Source organism: Pelmatolapia mariae, linkage group LG16_19, assembly GCF_036321145.2.
Source record: "Pelmatolapia mariae isolate MD_Pm_ZW linkage group LG16_19, Pm_UMD_F_2, whole genome shotgun sequence".
NCBI lineage: Eukaryota > Metazoa > Chordata > Actinopteri > Cichliformes > Cichlidae > Pelmatolapia > Pelmatolapia mariae.
The window spans coordinates 62,122,720-62,147,091 of NC_086241.1; the positions used below are offsets into that span (position 1 = coordinate 62,122,720).

At 40.4% G+C, this 24,372-nt stretch overlaps 1 protein-coding gene across 1 annotated transcript in view; it reads right to left on the reverse strand.

Annotated features, from left to right (window-relative positions):
* babam2 (BRISC and BRCA1 A complex member 2) overlaps window positions 1-24,372 on the reverse strand; it is a 113,862-nt gene that overhangs the window by 20,680 nt on the left and 68,810 nt on the right. Inside the window, exon 7 of the mRNA XM_063498207.1 lies at window positions 14,217-14,326. Within this exon, the coding sequence (XP_063354277.1) occupies window positions 14,217-14,326 (110 nt within the window). The remainder of the gene's footprint in view (window positions 1-14,216; window positions 14,327-24,372) is intronic.

Below are 24,372 nucleotides of genomic sequence, written 5' to 3' on the forward strand. Positions count from 1 at the left end.
TGAAAGTTCTCCCTTTTTCACTACATTTTGATATTTTCCAGCTTCAATTCATTTGTGTTAAAATAATTTTTTACAACAGTGATGTTTTAACATTCACCAAATGTTGGGAAATAAGCATGTTAATATTTTTCTGTATGCGATCTTGCTAATTTTTTCTTTTTCTTTCATGCATCTACAAGATTCTGTTCATCATTTGTTTTAGACGGGATTTCTTCGTGCAGGCAAACGGCAGCGTTTCCGGTTTGGTGACCTCAGGATAACCTCTCTGCTATTTACAGACGATCCAGTTGTTCTAGCTTCATCAGTTGGTGACCTCCAGATCACACTGAGGTGGTTTGCATCTGATTATGAAGAGGCTGGGTTGAGAATAAATGCTTTCAGTCTGAGCCCGTTTATCTCATTGGAAAAAAGGGCAGAGTTCTCACTCTGGCTCAGGGAGGAGTTACTGCCAAGTGGAAGAGTTCAAGTATCTCAAGGTCTTTTTTAATAAGTGAGGGGAGAGTGGAGACTGACAGAAGGATTGGTGCAGCATTGGCAGTGATGCAGATGCTGTACTGGTCTGTTGTGGTGAAGAGGGAACTGAACGTGAAAGTAAAGCTGTCGATTTTCCCGTCAATCCACATCCCTGCCCTCGCCTATGCCTCGAGGTTAGGTAAGGACTGAAAGAATGAGATCCTGGATACAAGCGGTGGAAATGAACTTAATCCGTAGGGCATCTGGGTTTAGAGATAAGGTGAGGAGTTCGGCCATTTGGGAAGAGCTTCAGAGATGCTACTCCTGCACATCAAAAGGAGATAGGTGAGGTGGTTCAAACACCTGGAGTATTTGATAAAGATGCCTAAAGGAAGGATGACAGACCCAGGATAAGATGGAAAGCGTACATCTCTCAGCTGGCTTGGGACACCTGTGACCTGGACCCAGATATGTGGTAGAAGATGGATGAATTGATGGATGGAGGGATGACATCGACAGCATTTCCTTTACCTATTTATTCAAAGTGATTCATTCCTTTAAATTGCTTCATCAAAGTTGTATTAATACATGCAGAACTAACAAACAATCGTTAGTACTTGCTTGTTATTTAAATGCATGTGAAGTAGCATCACAAACCTCGCTTTGCACAGACTTATAGAAAAACACAACATCTTCAAGGAGACAAGGAGGGGGAAGAAGTGGCAGTGCTTGGAGCTGCTGAGAGTGAGAGAAGTGTCTGCACTGACATCTTATACTGTCAAGTAGGTTTGCTGGGTTAGTGCTGAATTTATTTTATCAGACTGACAATTTCTGACTGTGACAAGATGTTCACAAAACCTTGAAAAATATCTGATGGAAATGCAAAGATTTTCAAAGACTATAAAACACCTCGACAGACCCAGGAGAAGGGACACACACACACACACACACACACACACACACACACACACACACACACACACACACACACACACACACACACACACACACACACACACACACACACACACACAAACTGTACACCCACACACATAAACTTACACACATCAGCAGGCAAGAAAGCATGTGCATGCACGCACACGCACACAGTAACATACTCACACACAGGCACCTAAAGGCAAATGCAGATACACAAACATTAGTGCACTGCAGCCTAAAACTGTCTCTCTGTGTTGATTTTTCTGGGCTCCTAAATCTGGTTTGGGGGCAGAGACGGTGCCCACTCGATTCTTTTATGCAATGCAGCAGGTTTTCTGGGGGAAGGAGAGATGTATCCAACTCATCTCATGGGCACAGTACAATCAGGTAAACGAGAAGTAAAAGTGAAAATGAAAAGGGCGATGAATCCGGTTATGGAACAGTTGGAGAAGGAGACATAAAATGAGAATGAACTGAGAGCCTTCGCAGATGCGTGTCTCTTGATGATGACTCCAGAGCGATATTGAATACTATAATTCTCTAATGCTGGTGCAAACTGCACAACACAATCTCCTTACAGTACTACAGTACACCTGAATAAAATTACAGTTTAATGCACCAAGAAAGACTGCCAAAACTTCTCTGGAATGGGTGGAAAAACATGACGAAGGTGTGAAGTAGACCTCCACACAGACCTCCACTCATATCGAACCTACACCAAGGCCCCAACACTGCAGCCAAGAGCTTGTTGAAAAAATCCAGATACCAGACACCACATGTCACCAAAAGAGCTTCTGAGCTCATGCTCCAGAAAGTCTGAGGTGTTCTGACAGCCCAAGAAGGATCCATACAATACTAAACAGGTGGTTTTAATGTTGTGACTGAATTGTATGTAGTCTTACATTTCTCTGTGTGGTCTTAGTCTCTTTCTGAGCTTTTTTCCCCATTCAGTTTATGTTCAGAATTAAATATATTTGAGTTAGTCTGTAGATAAACAACAGACATATCCCCAGAAACAGAGCCTTATTCAACACAGCAAAATGATTGGACCACACAGCTTTTTTCCATGTAGTTTTCACTGTCTACATTTTTCAATGAAGAATTTATTAAAAGATGCAAACAGCACGTTTTGCATAACCATCCGGGAAGTCCTTCAAGGGAAACTGCTTGGAAAAGGGCCAGAAATAATTGGCTGATAATTGGCTGATCACCTAAAGCATGCCAGTAGCCGTGCTCTTATTGGCCAGTAGTTCCTTGTAGGATTCCGACTGTGCTAAAGAGACTTTAGTTTGCTTCTAAGTGCACACTTAAACCCTTCTGATAGTGTTTTTTTCAAGTCTAGTCAAGTTTGAATCCTGCTGCTTTGCAAGGTGAGGGAGCTTTGGACATAGACAACTTTTTTCTAAATTTGGTCCTGTACATTAAAACAGTAAATTTAAATGAAAAATGAAGTGCAGATTTTCAGCTTTAATTCAGTGGGTTGAACAAAAAGATTGCATAAAAATGTGAGGATCTAAAGCATTTTTTAACACAATCCTTTTATTTCGGGGGTTCAAAAGTAATTGGACAAATTAATGTTGTGTGTTCACATCTAAATCCTCCAAATTCAAGCACCACACCTCAAATCAAGTCCAGGTGTTATATCTACGTAATTGACAAATTAAATAGCAGAAAATAAAATGTTTATTTCTAATACTTGGTTCAAAACCCTTTGCTGGAAATGACAGCTCGAAGTCTTGAACTCATGAACTCATGCTGTGCCAGGACTTTGCTGCAGTGAGTTTCAGTTGCTATTTGTTTGTGAGCCTTTCTGCCAGATGTTTAGTCTTCAACAAGAGAAATGCATGCTCAAATGGGTTCAGATCAGACGACTGACTTGGCCATTCAAGAATATTCCCCTTCTTTGCTTTAATAAACTCCTGGATTGCTTGCCTATATGTTTTAAGTCATTGTCCATTTGTATTATGAAATGCTGCCCAATCATTTAGCTGGATTTGAGTAGACAGTATGTCTCTGAACACATCAGAATTTAATCTGCTGCTTCTGTCATGTGTCACATCATCAATAAACAGTTGTGTGCCAGTGCCACTGGCAGCCATGCACGGCCAAGCCATCACACTGCCCCCGCCGTGTTTTACAGACGATGCGGTATGCTTTGCATGCATGAGCTGTTGCACGCCTTAGTTTTTTCTTGCCATTATTCTGGTAGTTGTTGATCTTGGTTTCATCTGTCCAAAGACTGTTTCCAGATCTGTGCCAGCTATGTTTTTTAGCAAAGTCCAACCTATCCTTTCTATTCTTAACCTCCTAGGACCTGGTGTCCACCTGGTGTGGACATCACATTTTGGGTTATTTAGACCAAAATACTGAATTTTGCTCTACAAGGGCCTGGTATCCACTTACGAGGACATTATACTGCTACTGTTCTATCAAAATTTTAAACAAATATCCTCATATGTGGCTCTTATTTTTCTTAAAAACAAAAATAAGGTAAAAAAAATTAAAATATGGTAATTCTTTGTTTTTACATTCATTGGGCCCCAATGTGACCAAATATCAAAGAGAAATTAAAAATGCATGCCGTGGAAGAGTTCGGGTCTTAGGAGGTTAAAGCTAATGAGTGGCTTACACCTTGCAGTGAACCCTCTGTATTTATTTTCATGTAGTTTTCTTTTTATGCAAGTCTGGGATATCGATACGCCTATATCCTGGAGAGAGTGTTGTTCAGTTGGTTGGCTGTTGTCACAATGGAAATGATTCTGCGATCATCCACCACAGGTCTTTTTGCGTTGCTGAGTTCACCAGTGCTTTCCTTCTTCCTCAGAATGTACCTAACTGTAGATTCTGTCACTCCTATTATTGTAATATATCACATATATGGACCTAGCTGCATACCTGTTGGCCAATAAAGACTGTTTTATGTGACAAATTTTCCATGACCCTGACAAGAAATGTTAAAAATTGATATTGTGACTTTTGAAATCGTATAACTGATATCCAGGGCATGTGGATAACAAAGCCTTCAGTTAAAAGATGAAAAAAATAGCAGTTCTCTCTGCGGAAATCATTCTATATCTAATGTGAGACTTATTTTAAGGAACCTTCAAGGAGAACATATTTAACCCATTCTGCCTCTGTTTTTTCCTTCATATGTACATTGTTGCAGTGGTGGATACTGTATGTAGGGCTCTCCTGCTTGTCAGGACAACAGGACTAAAATTTCATTCCAGAATAAACTAAATCCGCCTCCATATAAATTCATGTAGCATCTTCACATATAACAACGACTTGTAACACAGACATTTCTGGGCATGCATGGGTGCGTGAATACAGGTTTGAGCCTGGACTTTTACCCCACTGTCAAAGTAATGTGTGTGGAGCAATACTGAGCCATCATTATAAGATGACAGAAATAAGTATGACTGCTGGACTGAATTTCTAAACCTAGAGTTGTTTCCTCAACTTTTTTGTCTCCGTCTGTGAAAAACTCCACTGTGTGTGGGAATGGCAGGTGAAGAGCAGAGAAGAGACACCTGAGATATTTTACATGCACGCACGCGCACACACATACAAAAGGACTGTATAGTAGAACTGTAGGTCTAAGATAACCAAAGACAACCATAAAGCTAGTAAATGTTTTTTGCACATGGGTTAGGGTTAGGCATTCTGGAAGGTTGATAACCACCTCTGCTGCCCTGTCAGTGATGCCGCAAGGAGACAACAGGACAACTGACCTATGTACAAGCAAACCCTGACAGCTCCAAACATTAACTCTAACAGAGTTTTTTTTCTACTCCTGATCTGTATGATGTCATAGCCCTCGCTATTTTACTCCCTTGTTTGTTTAGGATGTTTAACCTTTATGTTTAGGATCAAAGAGGGGTTGTCCTTAAAGCGGGAGGAGCTAAAACACCTTCTTTTAGATGGAGGACGAACTCAGAGACAACTAAAAGATAAATTTTATAAGTGTGAGTCATGAAAATCTACTCTCACAGAGTCCAAGAACAACAATATGCTGCTGGAAATGAGCATAATAAGTAGATTTTAATTTGACTGTTTATAAAACCAGCATACTCCCACCTGACGCACTTAATCCCAGTGACCATACTACTGCGTTTACTCGTTAATATTCTGTTTCACTGGGATGCTTGAATCTCGTGTTTCTAGGCCTGATCATACCATGACCTCCATTACAACACAAGTCATTAAAGACATGATTTGGCTTGACAACAAATTCTGTGTAAAGACGCCTCCAAAGCTTACTTTTTTTCCCTTTGCGCTCTCTAAATGTCTACATCTATTTAACACTTAACAGCTACTTTAAACGAGTAGGGAGGAAAAAGCATAAGAGCCACAAAGCGTGACACCATGCCTTTCACAGTATATTTTCTTCTAGGCTTCCCTTAAAACATTATATAACAAATGAAGACTGAATCTTAACCAGGTGCATCTCTGAACCTACAGAATAACCGTGTTTTTACTTCTCATAATCAATCATTTCTACAGAAAAAGAAGCAAAACAGTCCTCATCAGAGACAGGAGCCGATGCAACAGTCTCACACTGTACATTATCGGTAAAAATGTGGGTGTCGGTTGGGGTATTTCAACCTTTTTTTTCTCCCATTGCCGCTCTGTAAGGCAGAGAACATTACACTGATGGACACGGGAAGAAAAGGTAACAGGGAGAGCAAGAAAGAGAGAGGAAGAGGGAATAGACGAAGAGGTATAACACTGTAGCTCAGGGGGCTTACGAGTTTGCGTTCACGGAGCTCAGATCTGAGCCCCTGCTGAAGGAGAGTAAAAGTGAGATATCAAACAACTCAGGAGTGATGTGAGAGAAGAGTAGAGAGATGGAGGAAAGAGAAAATGAGAGAGAGGGAAAAAGCTCTCCGTTTTCCTGTGTTGTGTGTGTGTGTTGTGTTTTTTTTTTCCTCTTTTCCTCGCTGTGTTTCAGTCGAGCGAGGGACGACCTTGCTGGGTAGAGCACAGCGCTTCTCTCTCTTTTAAGTCCCACTCACTCTCTCGGTTCCCTTTGAGGATCAGCCAGAGGGATCAGCAGAGGAGAGAGAGTGATAGAAAAGCGGAGAAAGATGGAGAGAAAAGAGACAAGCGGCAGACATGTGAAAACTGGGAGGAGGGGTGGGTACAGAGACATACGACGGAGGAGACAAGAGTTAAGAAGTTGAGAAAGTAAATTAAGAAATACATGGACAGGACAGCTATGAAGAGAGTGATAAAATGTTGTAATGCAAGCAGGCAGGTACAGAAAGCTTCAAACGTCTGGACACTGAATGGATGTAATTGCCTGAAATCCAGTGGTACCAGAACCAAAGCTGAGATGAGCTGAAGTTGTCCACAGCTGCTTCGCTTCCCACTTTTTAAGTAACTTTAATATTGATTTAAATTCTATTTGAGGTATTACACATTTGTAGGTGCTCTTAAATCAATTGTTAATTCAGGATTTTAAAGAGTCTGCAATATTTTTATTGCCACATTCTTCGTGACAAATAACGGACTCCAAGATCTCTGCTATACAGCCTCGGTGAGCTAGAGTTCTGGTTAGAGAGGCCCTGCAGCTTGCAGCTGATACCCAGCGGAAATAGTTTTTCCATTTGACAAAAGTCACGTTTTTGATACTATTCATAGCCAGCATATTCAGCAAATGTCTTGAAGTGTATTAAATTACTTAATTATCTCTCGTTTTGTCTTTATTGGTAGTGGCAGGGTCCTGCCTTGCCATGCTGGTTTCAGACTCTGAACAACAATGCAGTGTGTAATCCTGTGCATCTCATCTTGTTTGCTTTCTTTGCACCATATCAAAGCTATATGAAGTTGCCACTAATTCAACGGAACATCCTATTGCCACCGCTTTACATTTAAAGCATTCAGCTAGAAAAATAGCAGCTTCAGTCTGCTGCCTGTGTCACCAAAGGATGTGCTCAGGCACAGCGTTGCATTTTGGCAGCACTCAAAACCGGATTCAAAATCAATGTAGTAATGCATGAAAAACTGAAGAAAATGGGATTGAAGCATAAGACTATGGGTTGGGCTGCAGGTGCGTGCCTTTAGTGTGTGTAAAACGTGAGCTGTTACACAGCCGGTGTGGACTGATTAAAACACAAAGATATCTGCTGAGCCGCGTAAGAGATGCATGACTGAGAAATAAAACTGAAATGCCTTCCGCGTAGGAGAGTAATGGAACAAGAAGAAGCAGCAGCCACACTGGGCTGTCAGATAAGAAGTTACAAACGACAGCGCGACTACCCGCTTCACCGTGTCCTGCTTTAGTTGAAAACTGCAGGTGCTGTGTGCAAAATGAAGTGAGATCACAGGCTGGGAAGTTTCTTGGCTTACTGTATTCACAATGTAAATTAGCATGGTGAATGGCCAACATTTCAAAACCGCCAAGAGGATCACTTTGCTGCCATCCTGCAACTGTCGCATTCACGGTAAAGAAGTCATTTGTTGAAGATGTTGATAATTCCATTAATTCTAATTAATGAAAGATTTGACGAAAATAAGCATTTAAGATTATATTTAAGAGAATTTATTTAGTTTTACAAATGATATAGATTATTTCAATACAGACTTGAAAGGTAAATATACTGAAGAATCTACTTTTTAAAAAAGGGTACAACAAACAAGACAGTAGTTAATACATCTAAATAATTAAATTATTGTACCGCAACAACATTTTTTTTTTAAAAAAGCATTAATTATAACAAAGATGGTTTAAAATCAGAACCTCACTATGAAACAGACTGATCAGTGAACATCTATCATAACTTTTACTCTATTTCCTTGGATTATTTCTCCAAACACTGAACTGTCTGCTCAGTTCAGCTATGGTTCCCCCGCTGCTCTGCACAGCCTGGTTCTCCCCCTCTCTCAACGGGCTCAACATCTGCGACCCCTTCAGCCCTGCAGTAATTATTCCTCTTTTCTAAGTACAGTGCTCTCTAAATGTATCTATCAATCACATCTAGCTAGCTCTGGCTCATGTTAAAGCAGCCTTATGTCAAAATGGGTGTAAACAATACAGGTTGCAACATTAACATTAATTCCTTTGGGGTCAAAATGACTCCCTCAGTGGCTGTATTTGTTTTTCTTTTGAGAACTAGAATTTACTATAAGATTAAATTATGAAATATGATTCTGACAGACAAAAAGATTCTGACAAAAAAGATTCAAACGAGGTCGCATTTACCTCTGAACTGAGAAGTATAATCAGTTCATCCTGGGGTACTGAAATTCCTGCAAAACATTCCTGATACCATTTTATGAGGCTGGGATGGAAATCGAGTCCTAGTCACATTTGACCAAAAGGTTCTGGAGGATAAGTGAAAGTTTAGTTTTAAGACAACCCCTCACGGTCACTTCAAGACCTCTGACTTCCTAATTTTCTATAAATCCAACTGAGTGCAGCAGATTTGAAGAAATTCCCACAAGATGTTCAAAAGCATTTATGAAAAGGTGATGAATGTGAGGTCTAAGAGACCTTTGAACAACAAATGGATATTTGGGACTGGCGTCTCTTCACGACTTAGGGACCAATATGAGATCACGATACCTCTGACTACCAGATTTTAATCAGTTCATCATTGAGTGAATGCCGTCAAATTTAAAGAAATTTTCCTCCAGCTGTTCAAGAGATATACTGGGTTCAAGAGGATGAGAAAGACTGACAAAGGCACGACCTGATAACAGAATGCCTCCGGCCACAGCTGTCGCCAGCACAGAGACATAAAATTCATGAGATGATTAAAAGATAGAATGACAGAAAGACTGCAGACATAAAGAAGCCTGGAACATTTTGACACTGAATTGATGTAGTTGATATGACACCCTGTACCAACACTGAAGCTGAGCCAGTCTGTGTACTTGTCAGCTGCTACATTCACCATTTGATAAAATTAGGACTGATTTAAACAATTTCCAAATCGGCTTTGATGTGAATTTTATCTTGGCATTATAAGATATCGCGAACATTTGTGGCAGCTTGGATTAATGCAGAACCTCTTGAACGCTGCTGTCCATCAAATGCTTCCTAGAAAACCACAGAAATGTGCGGGCACAATGATTTTTCCTCTTCACTGGAGCAGATGCAGAGATAATGGGCAGCTACACATGACCAAAGACTAACAAGGGTCAGAGAGGACATGGAGAGAAACTAACAAGGGTAACAGATCTGCATAATAACACGTACAGCAAAAAGGCTGGCTCTCACACATCTGCATGCTAAATTAAGTAGCATCCACGATGAGTGCAACACAAATGCACTGATACACAAACTCGTACACACGTACAGTTGGTTGTCTTCAAACAACGGTGAAGAAGACATTTTCGCCCTGGGTCATGAATTAACACACTCCCACACAGCTGACAAAAAAGGTGCACAAAACCATGTAGCACAGCATATTCATGGATGGCCTTGATATGCATATGTGCAAATATCTCAAGACAAAGAGGCAGCATTAAGTTGTGGAAGAGGGATGATAAATGAGAGTTTGGCTTTATGCAGTACTGTTAAGCCTCGACATTTTATCTCGCAAGCAGGGTTTGTTTTATAGCATCTTTATCTACCACCCTACTGTTGTGCCGACAACAGCCCTTCTCCATCCCCCCTGTGCCAGAACTCCCCACTTTATGCTTCCCATCCTTCTGCCTTTAGCCACCTCCTGTCTGCTCTCCTCATGCAACTGGCAGAGGAGGAGAGCCTCCAACAGCACTGTAACAGCTTCAGTCTGGTCTGGAGGGAGCGGAAAGGTCAGTTTTTCTCTCACACGCAGAGCTTGATCACAAACAGGCAGACATATGCAACAGAAACGATTTCAACAACACAACAGCACTCCTGATGAAAGCCTCTTCAACCAAGTGGATTTTCTGTGCAGAGGAGTGTCAATCAAAAGAAAAATCCTTTTAAAAACAAGGTGATTGAATCTGGTCAGGAACACAGAGGAATTAAAAAGACTTGCGTTTCTGTTCAGTGCTTCATCGACTGTATAAAATCATTAATCAACCACTATGAAAGAGTGCTTCATCAAGGTTAGGGTAGTTCTTTCTTTGCAAAGATGTTGCTCTCCGTCACATATTATTGCTTGCATACAGACTAGCGGTACATTAAAAAAATAACCAGAATTCAGAGTAATCACCTTTATCCAGTGATAAAACATTTCTATCCTGATGCCAGTGGTCTTTTCCACAGTGACAATATCTTTTTCTGACAAGGAAAATGTTACGTGAATCACATGCTGTGGCCTTCAAAGTCATCAAATCTCGACTCAACTGAACAACTGTGGGAGTTTTAGGGCTAAAGACAGTGTTTTCCATCACCAACATCAAAACAATAAAATGAGGAAACATCTTTGGAACAATGGTGTTCACCCCTCCTGTGGAGTCAAAGATTAGATAATCAATGCCAAAGTGCATTGAAGCCCTTTGTACAACATACGGTGGCCCAACAGTTTATTCAAGTATACATGCTTTAAAATAAATACACTATGGGTGGTTTTTTGCTACGTCTGCATCTAAATTGTTACAGTTATAATTGAGAAAAACATATTTAATTTCTAACAGTTTGAATTTGCCCATTGTGAATGTAGTACAGCTCATAATATCAACAGCTATTTACACTGATTGCTATACATACGTTTTTAGTCATTTGTGAACACCAACCAACCTACAAATCATAAGCCTAAATAGCATTTTTTAGGTCACACAATTTAACCCTTAACATTAACATCAATAATTAATAAGGGGCTTTTAATTGTAAATACAGAAATGAGGATGGACATGACTGAAAAAGCAAGGCAATACTTTTCCTCAAGGCTATTAATGGCCACAGCAAGTATGTCAATCGCGGTTCTTTGAATGAAATGTTCTGAAATATTCTCCTCCTTCTGCCATCTACAGCAGTCTGTCTTTCACCCTCAGTTAACGGTGCAGAATGGTAAAGGTGGCCAATGTTTAAAAGTTAAACCCTGTTGTGGTTGTTAAAATGTACGTGTAAAGTCTGTACTTTGTGATTGAGCGATTCTTACATTGTAAACACATTTATAAAAATGGCAAAGGTTCAAGAATCCCCATCGATCACCTAGTTTCTGTATAAAAATGCACACGTTTTATTTCAAGTAAATATTTCAACTAGTCACCATATAGAAATGAATCTTGGTACCCTAGTTAATTTGTAGGACAGTTTCCTCCAGCTTGAACTAGGGAGGGTTCAGAAAAAAAACATACATACGCTACAATCATTATTATTATTAATAATTATTATTATAAAATATTGACCTCTTTGAGGGCTATAGAGTTACATTTCACGTGCCGAGTTCATTGTATTTGTACCAGAGTCATTGTACGTAATATGATCAAGTACCTGAGTCACTGTATGTAATGTGATCAGTAAGTTATGACTATGTGGCCGATATGACAAAAGAAGCACAGCAAAGGACACCTTTGGTTGTGCGGTGCTCTTTTCAGCATACTGGAAAACGGAGTGTCAACATGTATCGTCTTAGTGACTGAGTTGCAAAGTGAAAGAAAAGCAGTCTTCTGTCATGAGAGGGAGAATGTGTAAAAGTGAAATGGAAAGCACTAAAAGTATGTCTGTGTGGGTTCTCAGTTGTCCAGTCATGGCAATCCAAGGACCTTGTGGGGAACACAACCCATCACACAAAAAACTCCACTGACTTCACCAACAAGGTCCAGAAACTTACACTTGATCTAAATGAAACGATCGTGTACTTTGATGTGGTTTCATTCTTCGCTTGCATACCTACAACTGAGGCAGTGGAGACTGTCAGAAAACAACTACAGCAAGACAGCTCCTTATAAAACAGAACCAGTCTTACCCTTGATCGGATCTGCACACTGTTCGCCCTCTGCCTTACCGCCACATAATTTAAATACAACAAAAACATGGATGTGCCACGGGCTCCCCAGTGTCACCCACTGTAGCCAATCCTTACTTGAAGGAAGTGCAAAGTAAGGCTCTTGGCTCTTTTGAAGGGACAGCATCTAGCCACTGGTACAGATATGTGGATGACACCAGGGTCAAAATCAAAACCCAAGAAGTAGAAACCTAAACTTTGAAGTTTACCCAAAGCTAACACACACACACATATATCTCTTTGACTCTCACCACTCTCTGAAACACAAACTTGGAATAATCGGGAAAGAGGAGTGAAAGAAGCCATCTATGTCCACTGTGAACATGGAATCCTTGAACAGAGGGAGCAGCTTATGACACTGACTGTCTGCCATCTCCAATCCAGTTTTGAGATCCCTTCACAGGTGCCTTAACGCCCACTCACATCTCGTGTCAGTTGATCTCAATGGCTCACATGATAGGGTGCGGCAAGGTCTGACAATGGTTTCACCTGAAACCTCTGCTGTTAATGACCCACACCCTTTTTCACACCTTGGCTCGTGTGATGAGGCACATGAACAATAATGGGTCAGCAGCCCTATTAAGGGACAACTCCCACTAGGGCTTAAATACCTGGGACTCTCCACCATTTGGTCTTAGAAGCTTCTCAGATGGTAAAATGTCTTCAAGAAACTGACACAAGTCCAGTTGCTTTTCTTTCCAAGCTCCTTAAAGCACCAAAAGGGAAGGTACAATTTAATAATAGCAGATAAAGAAACTAAAGGGCAGAACAAGACAGAGAAGCCACAGATGAGAGTGGAAAAAAGAAACATGTTGAGACAAGAGAACGAGAGACAGAGAGAGAGAGAGAGAGGAAAAGAAAGAAAAGGCAAGAGCGAGAACGGGTGGTGGTGGCGGCGGTGGTGATGGGGGAGGGAGCAGAGGCCTCTTAACCTGGTGCGACGGGGCGTGTGCTTGTAAATAAACATCAGCTCGAGATTATTCTGAGCACGGAAGCCCAGACTGTGGGGCCCTGAGGTCAGAATGGGCCCATACCTGGCTCGCTCTCTCTCTCTCTCTCTCTCATTCACACACACACGCGCACACACAGATCTACATCCACACTTACACAGAGATTGTGTTCTGAGCAAAGCCCGGGCACTCAAATACATGAAAACAGACATATATTTGAGATATGAAGACCCACATGCATGCATGCATGCATGCATGCATCCAAACACACACACACACACGCATCTGCACAAACACACACAACCAAATAGAAAGTGACAAATGCACAGAAACACATACACTGAATCTAGCAAGACAAAAAAAAGTTAAACAAAGAAGCCCACTGCAGCGATACCCACACAGTGCCCACAGACTCAGAAAACATTCGGGCCTGCGTGCGCACACACACACACACACACACACACACACACACACACACACACACACACACACACACACACACACACTCGCACAGTTAACACTCCAGATGTCTGCAGACATCCAGTCATCCCTCAGCTCAGACTCTGTGTGTCATCAATCTCATTTTTTTTTAGTTCTTCCCTTATTGTTTTTGAAAAAGCGACTGATGAGTCCAGACACTGGGATGTATGACTATTCACGGTGACATAATAAGTCGCTAGATTCACAGCACACTGACTCGAATCCAGAGATTATCTCCTGCATCTGCAGAGCTGGGCCACATCACCTTTAGCTGTGTGCTGCTTTTAAAAGTTAGTTACCAAAAAACTTTTTACTTTAAAGTCTCCACTGGAAGCACTAGAAGCACATAAGTCAGTGGCAAGAGTTGTTTTTGGTTGATTGTTTGTTGAGAAAGTTGACCTTTAGAGTGAAATTAAGGTAAATGGTTTTTAATTTCCCCTCCTGATCTTGCCATCACTATGAACACACACATTATATATGGCCATACATGGTAAGTGTCACTTACTGTTCAATGCTGGGGGACAGGTACAGTTTAGGAAAGACTTGGGTTGCCTCAGCATCCTCAAAGCTCACTGAGAGAAGGGCCACATCTTCTCCAGGGTCCAGCGCTGTGTCCTTAGATAGAAGAAGCCAGATTGGTTTAGTAAATAAACAAACAATAAATAAAAAAAAAAAAAATGGACTATGAAGGCATTCAAAGTTATTAAAACACATGAACTAATCAGATCATTAAAGTCAGTCAGAGATTGAATGAAACTTGTGCCATAGTCTCGAATTCAGATGGTAAACTGGTCAAGGTTGTCATCAATCAAAGATGGCTAACCAAATCATTATTCTCCAGTTGCTATGTACTTTTAAAAGAAAAAAGTACAACATCAACAATGTTAAAGAAGAAATTAATTATTTTTTTACAGCAGGAGGAGCAAACGGAAATAAAGAAAACTCAAACGAACAAAAACCACCTAGTGTTAGCACAACTTTGGACAAGTCCAAAGTTGGACAAGTCCAAAGTTGTGCTCCAAATATTCCTTTATGGAGGCAAAACCTTCAGACGTTTGCTTCCCTTAACATGTTACCTAAATTCATGGTAATGATATGACCTACCCAATCATTGTTTCTGGTCAAGCATGGCCACCTCTGATAAATGCATGCCCCGATAGCTCGTCTCCCCGAACAGGACAACAAGCTTCACTGTACCACAAACACTGCTCAAAACTTGAAGAACAAAAATGCTAATGTCAGCATTCAGTTCCAAAGAAACTGAAGCAAAAAGTATCAAAGAAGTTGCCAATGTGACTGTTTAAACATGTGTTTTAAAAAGTGGGGGGTACACCTAAGGATAATTATATTTCTTTTAATATTTGATTTGGCAAGAGTTTATACAACTCTTCTTGTCTTAATACATACCGTATATATTTCTCTTGTTTTTACTGGCACCTGATAGTATCAGACAGGCCACAATCACAATATAACTACCTGGTACCTGCCAGGAGTCGGACCGGTAAAACGTGTGTGGAACAATGAGATGAGATGTCGCTTTAGCAATGAGGAGAACCTTGCAAAGCCACAGCTGTCAAAAAGTCTTCAGCGGAACTTGCCACAAATAAATAAAAAGATAAAATAAAAATAAAAATAAAGTCCAATGGAAACTTTATCTGGCAAGTTTACCACAACTATGAGGCAGTATATGAGAGCTACCAACGTATATAATTGAAAAATGGCCATAATTTTCCCAATTTTCCAGTTTTTTTTATACATATATAGCACATCCAACAATGGATGAAATGATTTCTTAGGATATGATGGAAATGTTAGCATACTCACTCTTGAAAGTAAGATAGTAAACACACCTATTGAACTATAGGATGTATTTGCTTGTGCTGTTGTGCGTGAGTATAGCCTTGAACACCTGCTAGCATATCTGCAGACTCCTACGCCTTTTCTTTACAGGAAGCTCTCGTCAGTCTAATAGCAGACACACTTCCATTTTAATCAATACAACTGCCACCGTTCATGCGATCACCTTGTCGCTTTTGTTGCATCGCATGTACACATACAAGTAGCTAAACAGAAAATAACACTACATCTACCTCAAACCACTTGAGTTATTTATAACATGTGCAGTGTCAAATTTCCAAAAGGAAGCAAGTGACGGATTTGATAAGAGGTTCGAAAGAGTTCAGGTTGAGAAGCAAACAGTTCCCTGTTTTGGATGATACATTTCACGACAAGTGCACAAGCCTCAAAAATATCGAAGTAGATGGAAAGGCGAGGAGGGAAGACACCAGAAGAAACATCTGTTTTGTTTCATGCCACATTAACTTCAACAGCTGCACCATGAGGCTGAGCTGATGACTGGGAGCACCAATCAAATCATGTGTGAGATGGATGCAGAGGCCACCCGGAGCTGCTCGCTGCAAACCTCATCCGTCTCTCTGAGGTTCTAATTTCTCATTCTGTGATGTTTTTCCTAGAGCATGGCTACTTCCCGGGCGCTGTCATTAGTGCAATTCCACATCAAACACCATTCTCGACTCTCTCTCTCTCTCCATGAAGGCTCAGCAGCGTTAATCAAATGTCTTACAGATGGTTTGAACTCATCCATTTGTTATAATCGCTGCCCGCCGTGGTGAGAGGAAATCTAACCACCATACATGATGGACAGAGGCGCAGTGCAACCAGTTTGCAGCAAAGCAGCCTCTAATATAATCAGGCTTATTAAATAATCACGCACGCTTTGGTGTGCTAATAACAAAACCAAAAATGACCTCTGGTTTGAGAAAAATAAACTCCTTCACTGAACATTTTCTCCTTAAGTGGAGTGGAATTAATTTCTCACCATGTAATCAAATGATTTTTAATCATTTGCTTAATTAAAGAAAAAAAACAAATGAATTAATCAGAAACAATAAAATCAATAATAAATTAATTACAGCCTCGAGAGTATGAAAAATGTCAGAGGACCAAAAGGCAAAGAAAAGGAAAATAAAATAAAAAGGGCTATTGATGCAGTTCTTTACTCTGCAGTACATTTATATAGTAACACATGTATTTATTGGTCACTACAATGGCTTAAGCTACACTGACTGTCACGCAGTGTGTGTTGTCGCAGCAGATACATTAGGGGTAAAGACATAAGACGTCGAAAGGAGGCAGAGAAAGACGACAGGGTGTGTGGCATCCAAACGTGTTGCCTGATGGAATCAGCTCACATCAATATAGTGTGCATCAGTAAACAAGAGCTGCTCTCTGTCTCTCAGCAGCGCTCGCGGCTTCTGCCGCTGACAATGTGGGACAGATAGGAACAGGCATGGAGATGTGGGGCTGGGGTGGGCGTGGGGTTTGGGAAAAGATTGTTTTGCTCCAGTTTGTAGCTGTCAAGTCCCGTTCTCATCTTTAAAGGTGATTTAATGGATGCTTCCTTCGGACTGGGAGAGAGTAAACAGACGGATGAGAACCAACAGGAAGGTGAGAGGGCTAGGAGAGGAGCATGGGACAGCTCTGCATGGGCTGCAGTGGACCATCCCTCGATTCGGTCAGACCAAGGGCGCCGTTGAAGGGAGAGCCTTTTTGTGGAATGAATCAGACTGATCTCGTCCCAGAAGACAGCGAGGAGCTGTCACAAGTCATATTGCATCAGTGAAACAAACAAACTAAAGGCAGACCCTTTAACTTTTAGCTATTGCCATTCTAAATTAATGTGCTGTGCAAAAGAACTGGACTACACAGATAAAAATAGTTGTTTTGTCTTGTTTAGTTAAGCATAACTGCACATCAAACTTTTGCGCGATTATTTTACAACCTCACTTTTGTTTGTAAAATTGAAAAGTAAGTAGTGTCATCCAGTTTTGATCCAAGTTTAAACTTTTCCTCCAAGACTAAGAGTCTCAATGCTTCCTAGTAGCTATGTGACGCCGTTTTTAAGTCCAGCTGTTGCTTGACAAAGGCCCGAATATCAGAATCACAAATGCCTCTATCATGTATAGAGATTTACTTATTTCCCATTATCATGTAGTGGACAACTGCTTCCTAACCGACTACCAGGTGCATGTCTGTGAGGGTTTGTCTCGTAGCTGAGAGTTGACCAACTTGCTCTCAACTTCGTGTCATTGTTACACCAGCAAACAATGACATGAAGCTGAGAGATTGGTGAATCTCATCACCACAGGTTGATGAACTTTATTGACAAGCCATGTTTTTTTTGGTTGCGACATTACATCATACATAGGTCCTCTCCTGGCCAAATACTGGGCTTTGGAGGCTGACAACCAATAGTAAGAATGATTAGGACACATATGGCAAAGTCCAAGAGTCTTCTAAGTAAAAGTGTATGTTTTACTTTCATTTCAAAAAATTGGATACATCATTAACTAAATAAGGAAAAAGAATGGGATGGAATGGGGAAGTGGGTTTTCCTTTGTGGTTGGATAAAACTTGTCTTTTGGGAGATTTGGAGACAAAAACTTATATATGCAGTAAAAACACTGCTATGAGTGTGCCCCGTTATAGGTGAAGTGGATAAGATTGATCATCATTGCAACAGGATACTTTACCTCACCAAAGCATAAAATACGGCTCACAAGGAAGCTGGCTAACATCATAAAGAGCACCAAAGCACTGACCTAGCAAAACTCCCAAAATATCAAGCAATGGAACAAGCTCAAAAACCCCTAGTTGCAGAGGCCTCCTCTGCAACAGACAAGACCAAATGAATCCAAGCCAAGTGAAATCAATCAAGCCAAAGCAAATGTCTTCATGTCATAATCTATACAATCTTAGTTTAGTATGGATGTTATCATCATAAGTCATCAAATATGTTTTAAGTGAAGGAATCCACAAGTTCAGTAGACTTCATCTACTCACTGCCTGGCAATAGGTGAGAGTTAAGAACAAATTGATTAATCATGCAACTTAAACTAAATTGCGGCTGACTGAGAGGTTAAACTTTTGGAAAACTTAGAGAAAACAGATGTCAGATCTTGCTGTCTTTGTGAGTGAATGCTGCTTGTGGGGAAGACGCTATTTTTGACTCTTAGAACTGTCCAAGTATTGCAAACCGACAAGACAGTGTAACTTCATTTTTTCTTTTTTTAATCTCCACTTTCATGATCCCCGAAGGCCCATGAGCTGTAGATTCAAGTACCCAGACTCCTGAGTATTAAAAGATATAAAAAAAATTTCAAGAGTACTGAGAGAGAGACAAAGATGTTTATCTAAAGCTTGAACTTGAACTCAAATTTCATGATGCAATTTTCTGGGGAAAAAAAGTTTGTTCTTAAGTGGGGTGTTTAAAGTAAATTAAAGCGTAGAGAGGCAATACAAATGATTTACTTGACAGCTGGTTTTGGTTATGGAATACACAGAAGGGATGTGATTGCAGTGCAGTGGTAATTTAAAAACTCCTTTCTTCTCTCAAAACTCTGCAAATTTATCCGGGAAGCTTGTGAAAAGATATCCCAATGAGAACAAAAGTTGACCTTTTAACCTGTTTGCCTTGAAACCATTACTTAAATTAAAACAGAAGAGCATTTCCCTCTGTAATGAAATAAAAGGCCCCAAATGGCCATTAATGTTTCTCCCTTTTAACCAAATACACTTGAGGGCAGCTGCTGCTTGCTTATGTAAAGAGTTAGTTGAGAAGAAACAAAAAAAGCCTTTCCTCCACAGGCCACAGGCAGAACCTTAATGAAGAGGCTTCTTCATCAGTAAGTAATGAGCACTGAAATGGCCTCACTCTGAGGACCGCAAGACAGGGAGGGCGTCCTGCAGCAGTTGCAGTTCTACGTTGTGCCCAGTATTTACTATGTGCCCTCAGAGAATATGACTCAAGAGCTCAAGGACTAGTTTTAAGAAAGAGGGTGAAGAGCACGTACATTTGTGTGGACATCAAGGTTAGAGGGTGCCTCCAAGTCAAGCTCTTTCACGTGGCCACAACTACACATCTTCCATGCTCGTTACTCTTTCAGACATATAAATGCACACACAAACGAGCTTTTCCTTGTGTCCGTCCTTGTGCTTCCCGATGCCCTGGCCTCTGGCATCTCCTCTGTGTCGCATGTGACAGGTTGGAAATGTGACAGCTGTCCTTATGCCAGACCAAGTCTGACCAAAGTCACACACACAAACACACTCATCCGCGAATGCTGCACAGGGGCTCAACTGCAGGGCTCAAACGGAGGAGGTAAGGGCACTTTGTCCATCTTCTTCGCCCAACTTTAAATGTCATGCCCAACGTAATGGGCCAGCTTGACTGACAGCAGGGTTGTTGCGTGAGGACGTGTCCAGCTTCTAGGCTTTGAGTGCCCCTGTAGACATGCTGGACACAGTGCTTCATTCCTGTACACAGTGTTGAGCAAAAGTATTGAACTGCCCCTTATTTATTTATTTATTTATATTTTGCTAGAAGAATGGGAAATAGGTGCAGTGACTTATTGAACTATCTGCAAACATACATGGAAAATACAATATTAAGCAAAAACTGAGTTGGAGCAATTTTAAGGAGCTCAAAGAGATTAATATTTGGTCTAACTACCAAACTCTCTTAGGCAAACTTTATTGTAATTTCTTTAGGTTTTTTCAGGAATTGCTCTCCAGGATTCTTGAAGGACATTCAAAGTTCTTCTTGGGATTGTTGGCTGCCTTTTATTTCACTTTCTGACAAGATGATGCCAGACTGCTTCAATAATGTTGAATTCTGAGGTTTGGGGAGGCCAATCCATGAACTAGTGTTCTATTGTGTGTGTGTTTTTTTCTGTTATCCAGGTATGCTTTTTCTGCAATGACAGTTTGTTATGGATTACTGTCATGCAAAAAATGAAGCCACTCAGACACATTGCAGATGGAATTACATGGTGGAGCTAAGTCTGACTGTATTATTCTGCATTCGTAATTCATTAATAATTCCATCAATCTGAATTTCTTTTACAGATGGCAGTAGGCACTCACTATTGTACCTCTCTTCTGACCTTATGTTGACAATGGTTTCAACCGAAATTTTGTAATTTTGATTCATCATTTCATAATACCCACTGCCACTGACTTTCAGCATAATTCTTGTGTTATTTGTCATAATGCAGCCTTCGCAAGTTTCCTTTCCTTATAAATCTGTTCTTGAGAGCCACACTTCCACTGAGCCCATTTCTGATGAGGCTTCGTTGAACAGTAGATACATTTTTCTTTGCCTTTTTTAAAGACTTCCAGATACTGTTTATTAACTGGTGGTGAGATCAGCACAGCGCATCACCAGGACTGAACTGCCAGCCATGCCGGATCTCTGCAGACAGCGCTGCATGAGGAAGACACAGCGGATCCTCTCTGATCCCAGCCACCCCAGCCACAGACTTTTCACACTCCTGCCGTCCGGCAGGCAGTTCAGGAGCATCCAGATCCACACTACCAGACACAGGGACAGTTTTTACCCACAAGCCACCAGACTTTTGAACTGCTGACATTCCATACACACCACTACACACTCACTACAATTACAGGACTCTGCACACTGTCACTTCAACAAATACTACTTAAATGCTCATTGCACAACTTTGTACAACCTGCAGATACTCTTGCACAAACTTGTAAATACCAACTTGTCTTAAATTTAAATACCAACTAAATTCTCTAATACTTTTTTCCTCTGCTTTTTATTGTTGTTATTATTATTATTTTATTACTACCACTGCTATTTTCTGTTATTTTCTTCTCAATATAACTGCACACTCTCTATATGCTCATGCAAAGCTGAGGAGCACGAGCCAAAGAATTTCATTATGGATAAATGTGGCTACACTGTTTATCTGTACATGACAAAACTTGAAGCTTGAACTTGAATTAACTTAATTTGTCCTCCACTTGTCCAATTTTGTCAAATGGTTCATTGAAATATGCCAAATTTTTAGCCAAGAATTTTTAGGAGTTACCTTGTTGGTGCAAAAACTACTATTTTGCTTGTCAGACAATCTTTGGGATTTTTCATAGATTCAACTAAAGAAATTGGATCAAATTTTTATCTGCTATAGGTAAACGGTTCTGCATACTGATTGCTTTTGATATGGTGTTTTTATGCTTCGTTTTTTTTTTTTATGCTAGGGCAGGACAGAGGTGTGGTAGGTCCCGAGTTCGACTCCACTGTCTGTGTGGAGTTTGAAGTCCAAAGACATGCAATTAGTGGGGTAAGGTTAACTGGTTATTCTAAATTGCCCATAGGTGTCAGTGTGGATGGTTTCTCTCTCTGTGTTTCTCTCTCGACCTATGGTAGTGGAGATGAGCTCTAGCTACCCTAACTCTGACAAGGATAAGCAGAAGAATATGCATTGATGTATACTTTTACTTTTTACTATTTTAGAGAAAAGTGTCATCCAAGTACTAAAGTTTAATAGGTCTGTTTAGAGGCATGTATTCTACCAAAAAAAAGTCCAGAAAGGAAAAAAAAAGTCCATTCTCAATAACAAGACATGAAATATTGCTGTTTTGTCCCAATTATTTCTTTCAGTAACCAGTGTTAATGTTGTGAACATGCATGTTTTAACCCAAACCTCAGTCAGTTCCTGAAGTAATTTTGGTTGCCCAAACCTAACCAAAAGGCGAATGAAAGCAAAACTAAGCTGAAAATGAACACATAGTTCAACTAAATGCAAAGCTCAAAGAAGCAGCAAGTGGTTGAGTCTTGTGATTTACGTGTCAATTTTTCAGATACAATAGTTTACTTTCAGCATTCAATATTACTGTGGTCAGAGCATAAAGACACCGATGCTAAAGGTCACATCATGCTCATCTTGTAGACACCAGTATCTTTGTACTAAGCAGTAGTACTTCATGCCCCCGGGATGAGAATGGTTTCAGAAAAAGAGTTCACTCTAATGTGGGAGTCACTCCACACTGACTTTCATACAGGATTGTCATACTGGTTTCTATCAAGGTAGTGTGACTAAATCCAATCTTTGAAGCTGAATATTAAACCTTGGGTATCACTGAATTACCAGAGTGGTTGGTGAGATGTGGAATAATATCATTTTAGATGGAGTGTAAAGTTGTCTTACATTGCTGCCAATTATATCTTAATATTGGTCATGCAATGCTCCTGAATGGTGCGCTGTAAGTTTGGGTGTGTGAGAAAAATGCTAGCACTAAATAATCCATCCAAATGAAAAGAAAAACAAGAAAAACAGAGTGTTGGAAAACATTCCCTTATTCGGGAGTTATTATTTCCTTAACTTTGGTGGAAATTGCTTTCATTCTCCAGCAAATACATTTCATTGTGCTCTTTTAAGAAATGTTGAGAGCCATCAATGTCAAGCACGTTCAGCAAAACAGAAACAACATGCACTGACCAGCATAACATGTTAAATAATAGTTGGAGTCCTTCAGCAGAATGTAATGAATGAATGCCTGACATACTGTGTTATGTGTTTGTGTCAGGCTTTTCATAGGTTTGACAGCAACTTACGTCATCACTCCTCAAGGGAGCGAATCACAGGGTCAAGGTGGTAGCTGCCAAAATGTCTCATTGCATGACATGAAATGTTCTGATTGAGAAAGAGAGCTGAGGATATTGTTCCTAATGATGTGGTGCTGCTGTCTGTATTGCAGGCACCATGATGATCCCACTCCCTCTACCTCAGCAACAGAGCATGCAAGAGAAAGCACTAAAGTGGCATGTCCAAGAAGGCCTAACGTTCTCGTGGAAAATCTCATCTGTTTTAGGCCATTTTCAAACCCTCCATTTCAAAAAGCACTTGCATCATGCAGTAACTCAGGCAGGTAGATAATTAACCAGGCAACTTTGTGTCACTGCATAGCTGTACCTCGTGCCAGGGCTTAATTTTGATGTGAGGACAATAGTCGGAAGATTACAGAACACACATGCTCCACCTGGAACCAACTTGGTAAAACAGCACCCAAACACACCTAAACATTTCTCTGTTGCTACAGTCACAAAGGCTCTGTGCACGGGGTGTGTTTGCAACCTGAAGAATATGAGCGTGCCTCTTAGTGTGTAGAGACTGTTAGTAAGAAGGGTGCGGTCACAAATTGTAATCTGCCCAGTAGTACTTGCCAGTACATTTTATAACAAATCAGCGAGTACCAGTAGAAAAAACCCCAAACAATCCTCAAAATGTATTCTGTAAATTTAAGCTGTGTCGATATTAATAAGTTGTCATTGCTGATTATAAAAATCAACAGAAACTTGGACTATTAAAAACCACGTTTCATTACAGAAGAGGGCAAGCACTTAAAAAAACAAACAAAAAAACCTAATTTATTACCATCAGCTGGCTAAAATAAGTTCAACAATTCCATAGCAACAGCGCCAAAGTGGAAAAAACATGCTGCCTTCCTGAGTAGAAAGATGTTCACAGGCAGTCACCCTCAGCAAATTATTAGCAGGTTATTGGTTGAAGCATCCATCTATCATTTATACACACAAAAAATACAGTGAACTCTGCTACATATAAATATATTGAATTTATAAACAAGGGACAAGCCTTTTAATACTAGAAACTTCCTGTTTTCCTAAAGTGGCTCGCTTATAGTCCAAGTGATGCGGTTTGCGCAGACTTAATGTCTAATATTTTTCTTTTTGCCTTTTTAAATTTACTGGGATTCATAAACAATGGCAAAATAGACGTGGACATTTTTGGCCTGGATATTAGGTGGCTACACCA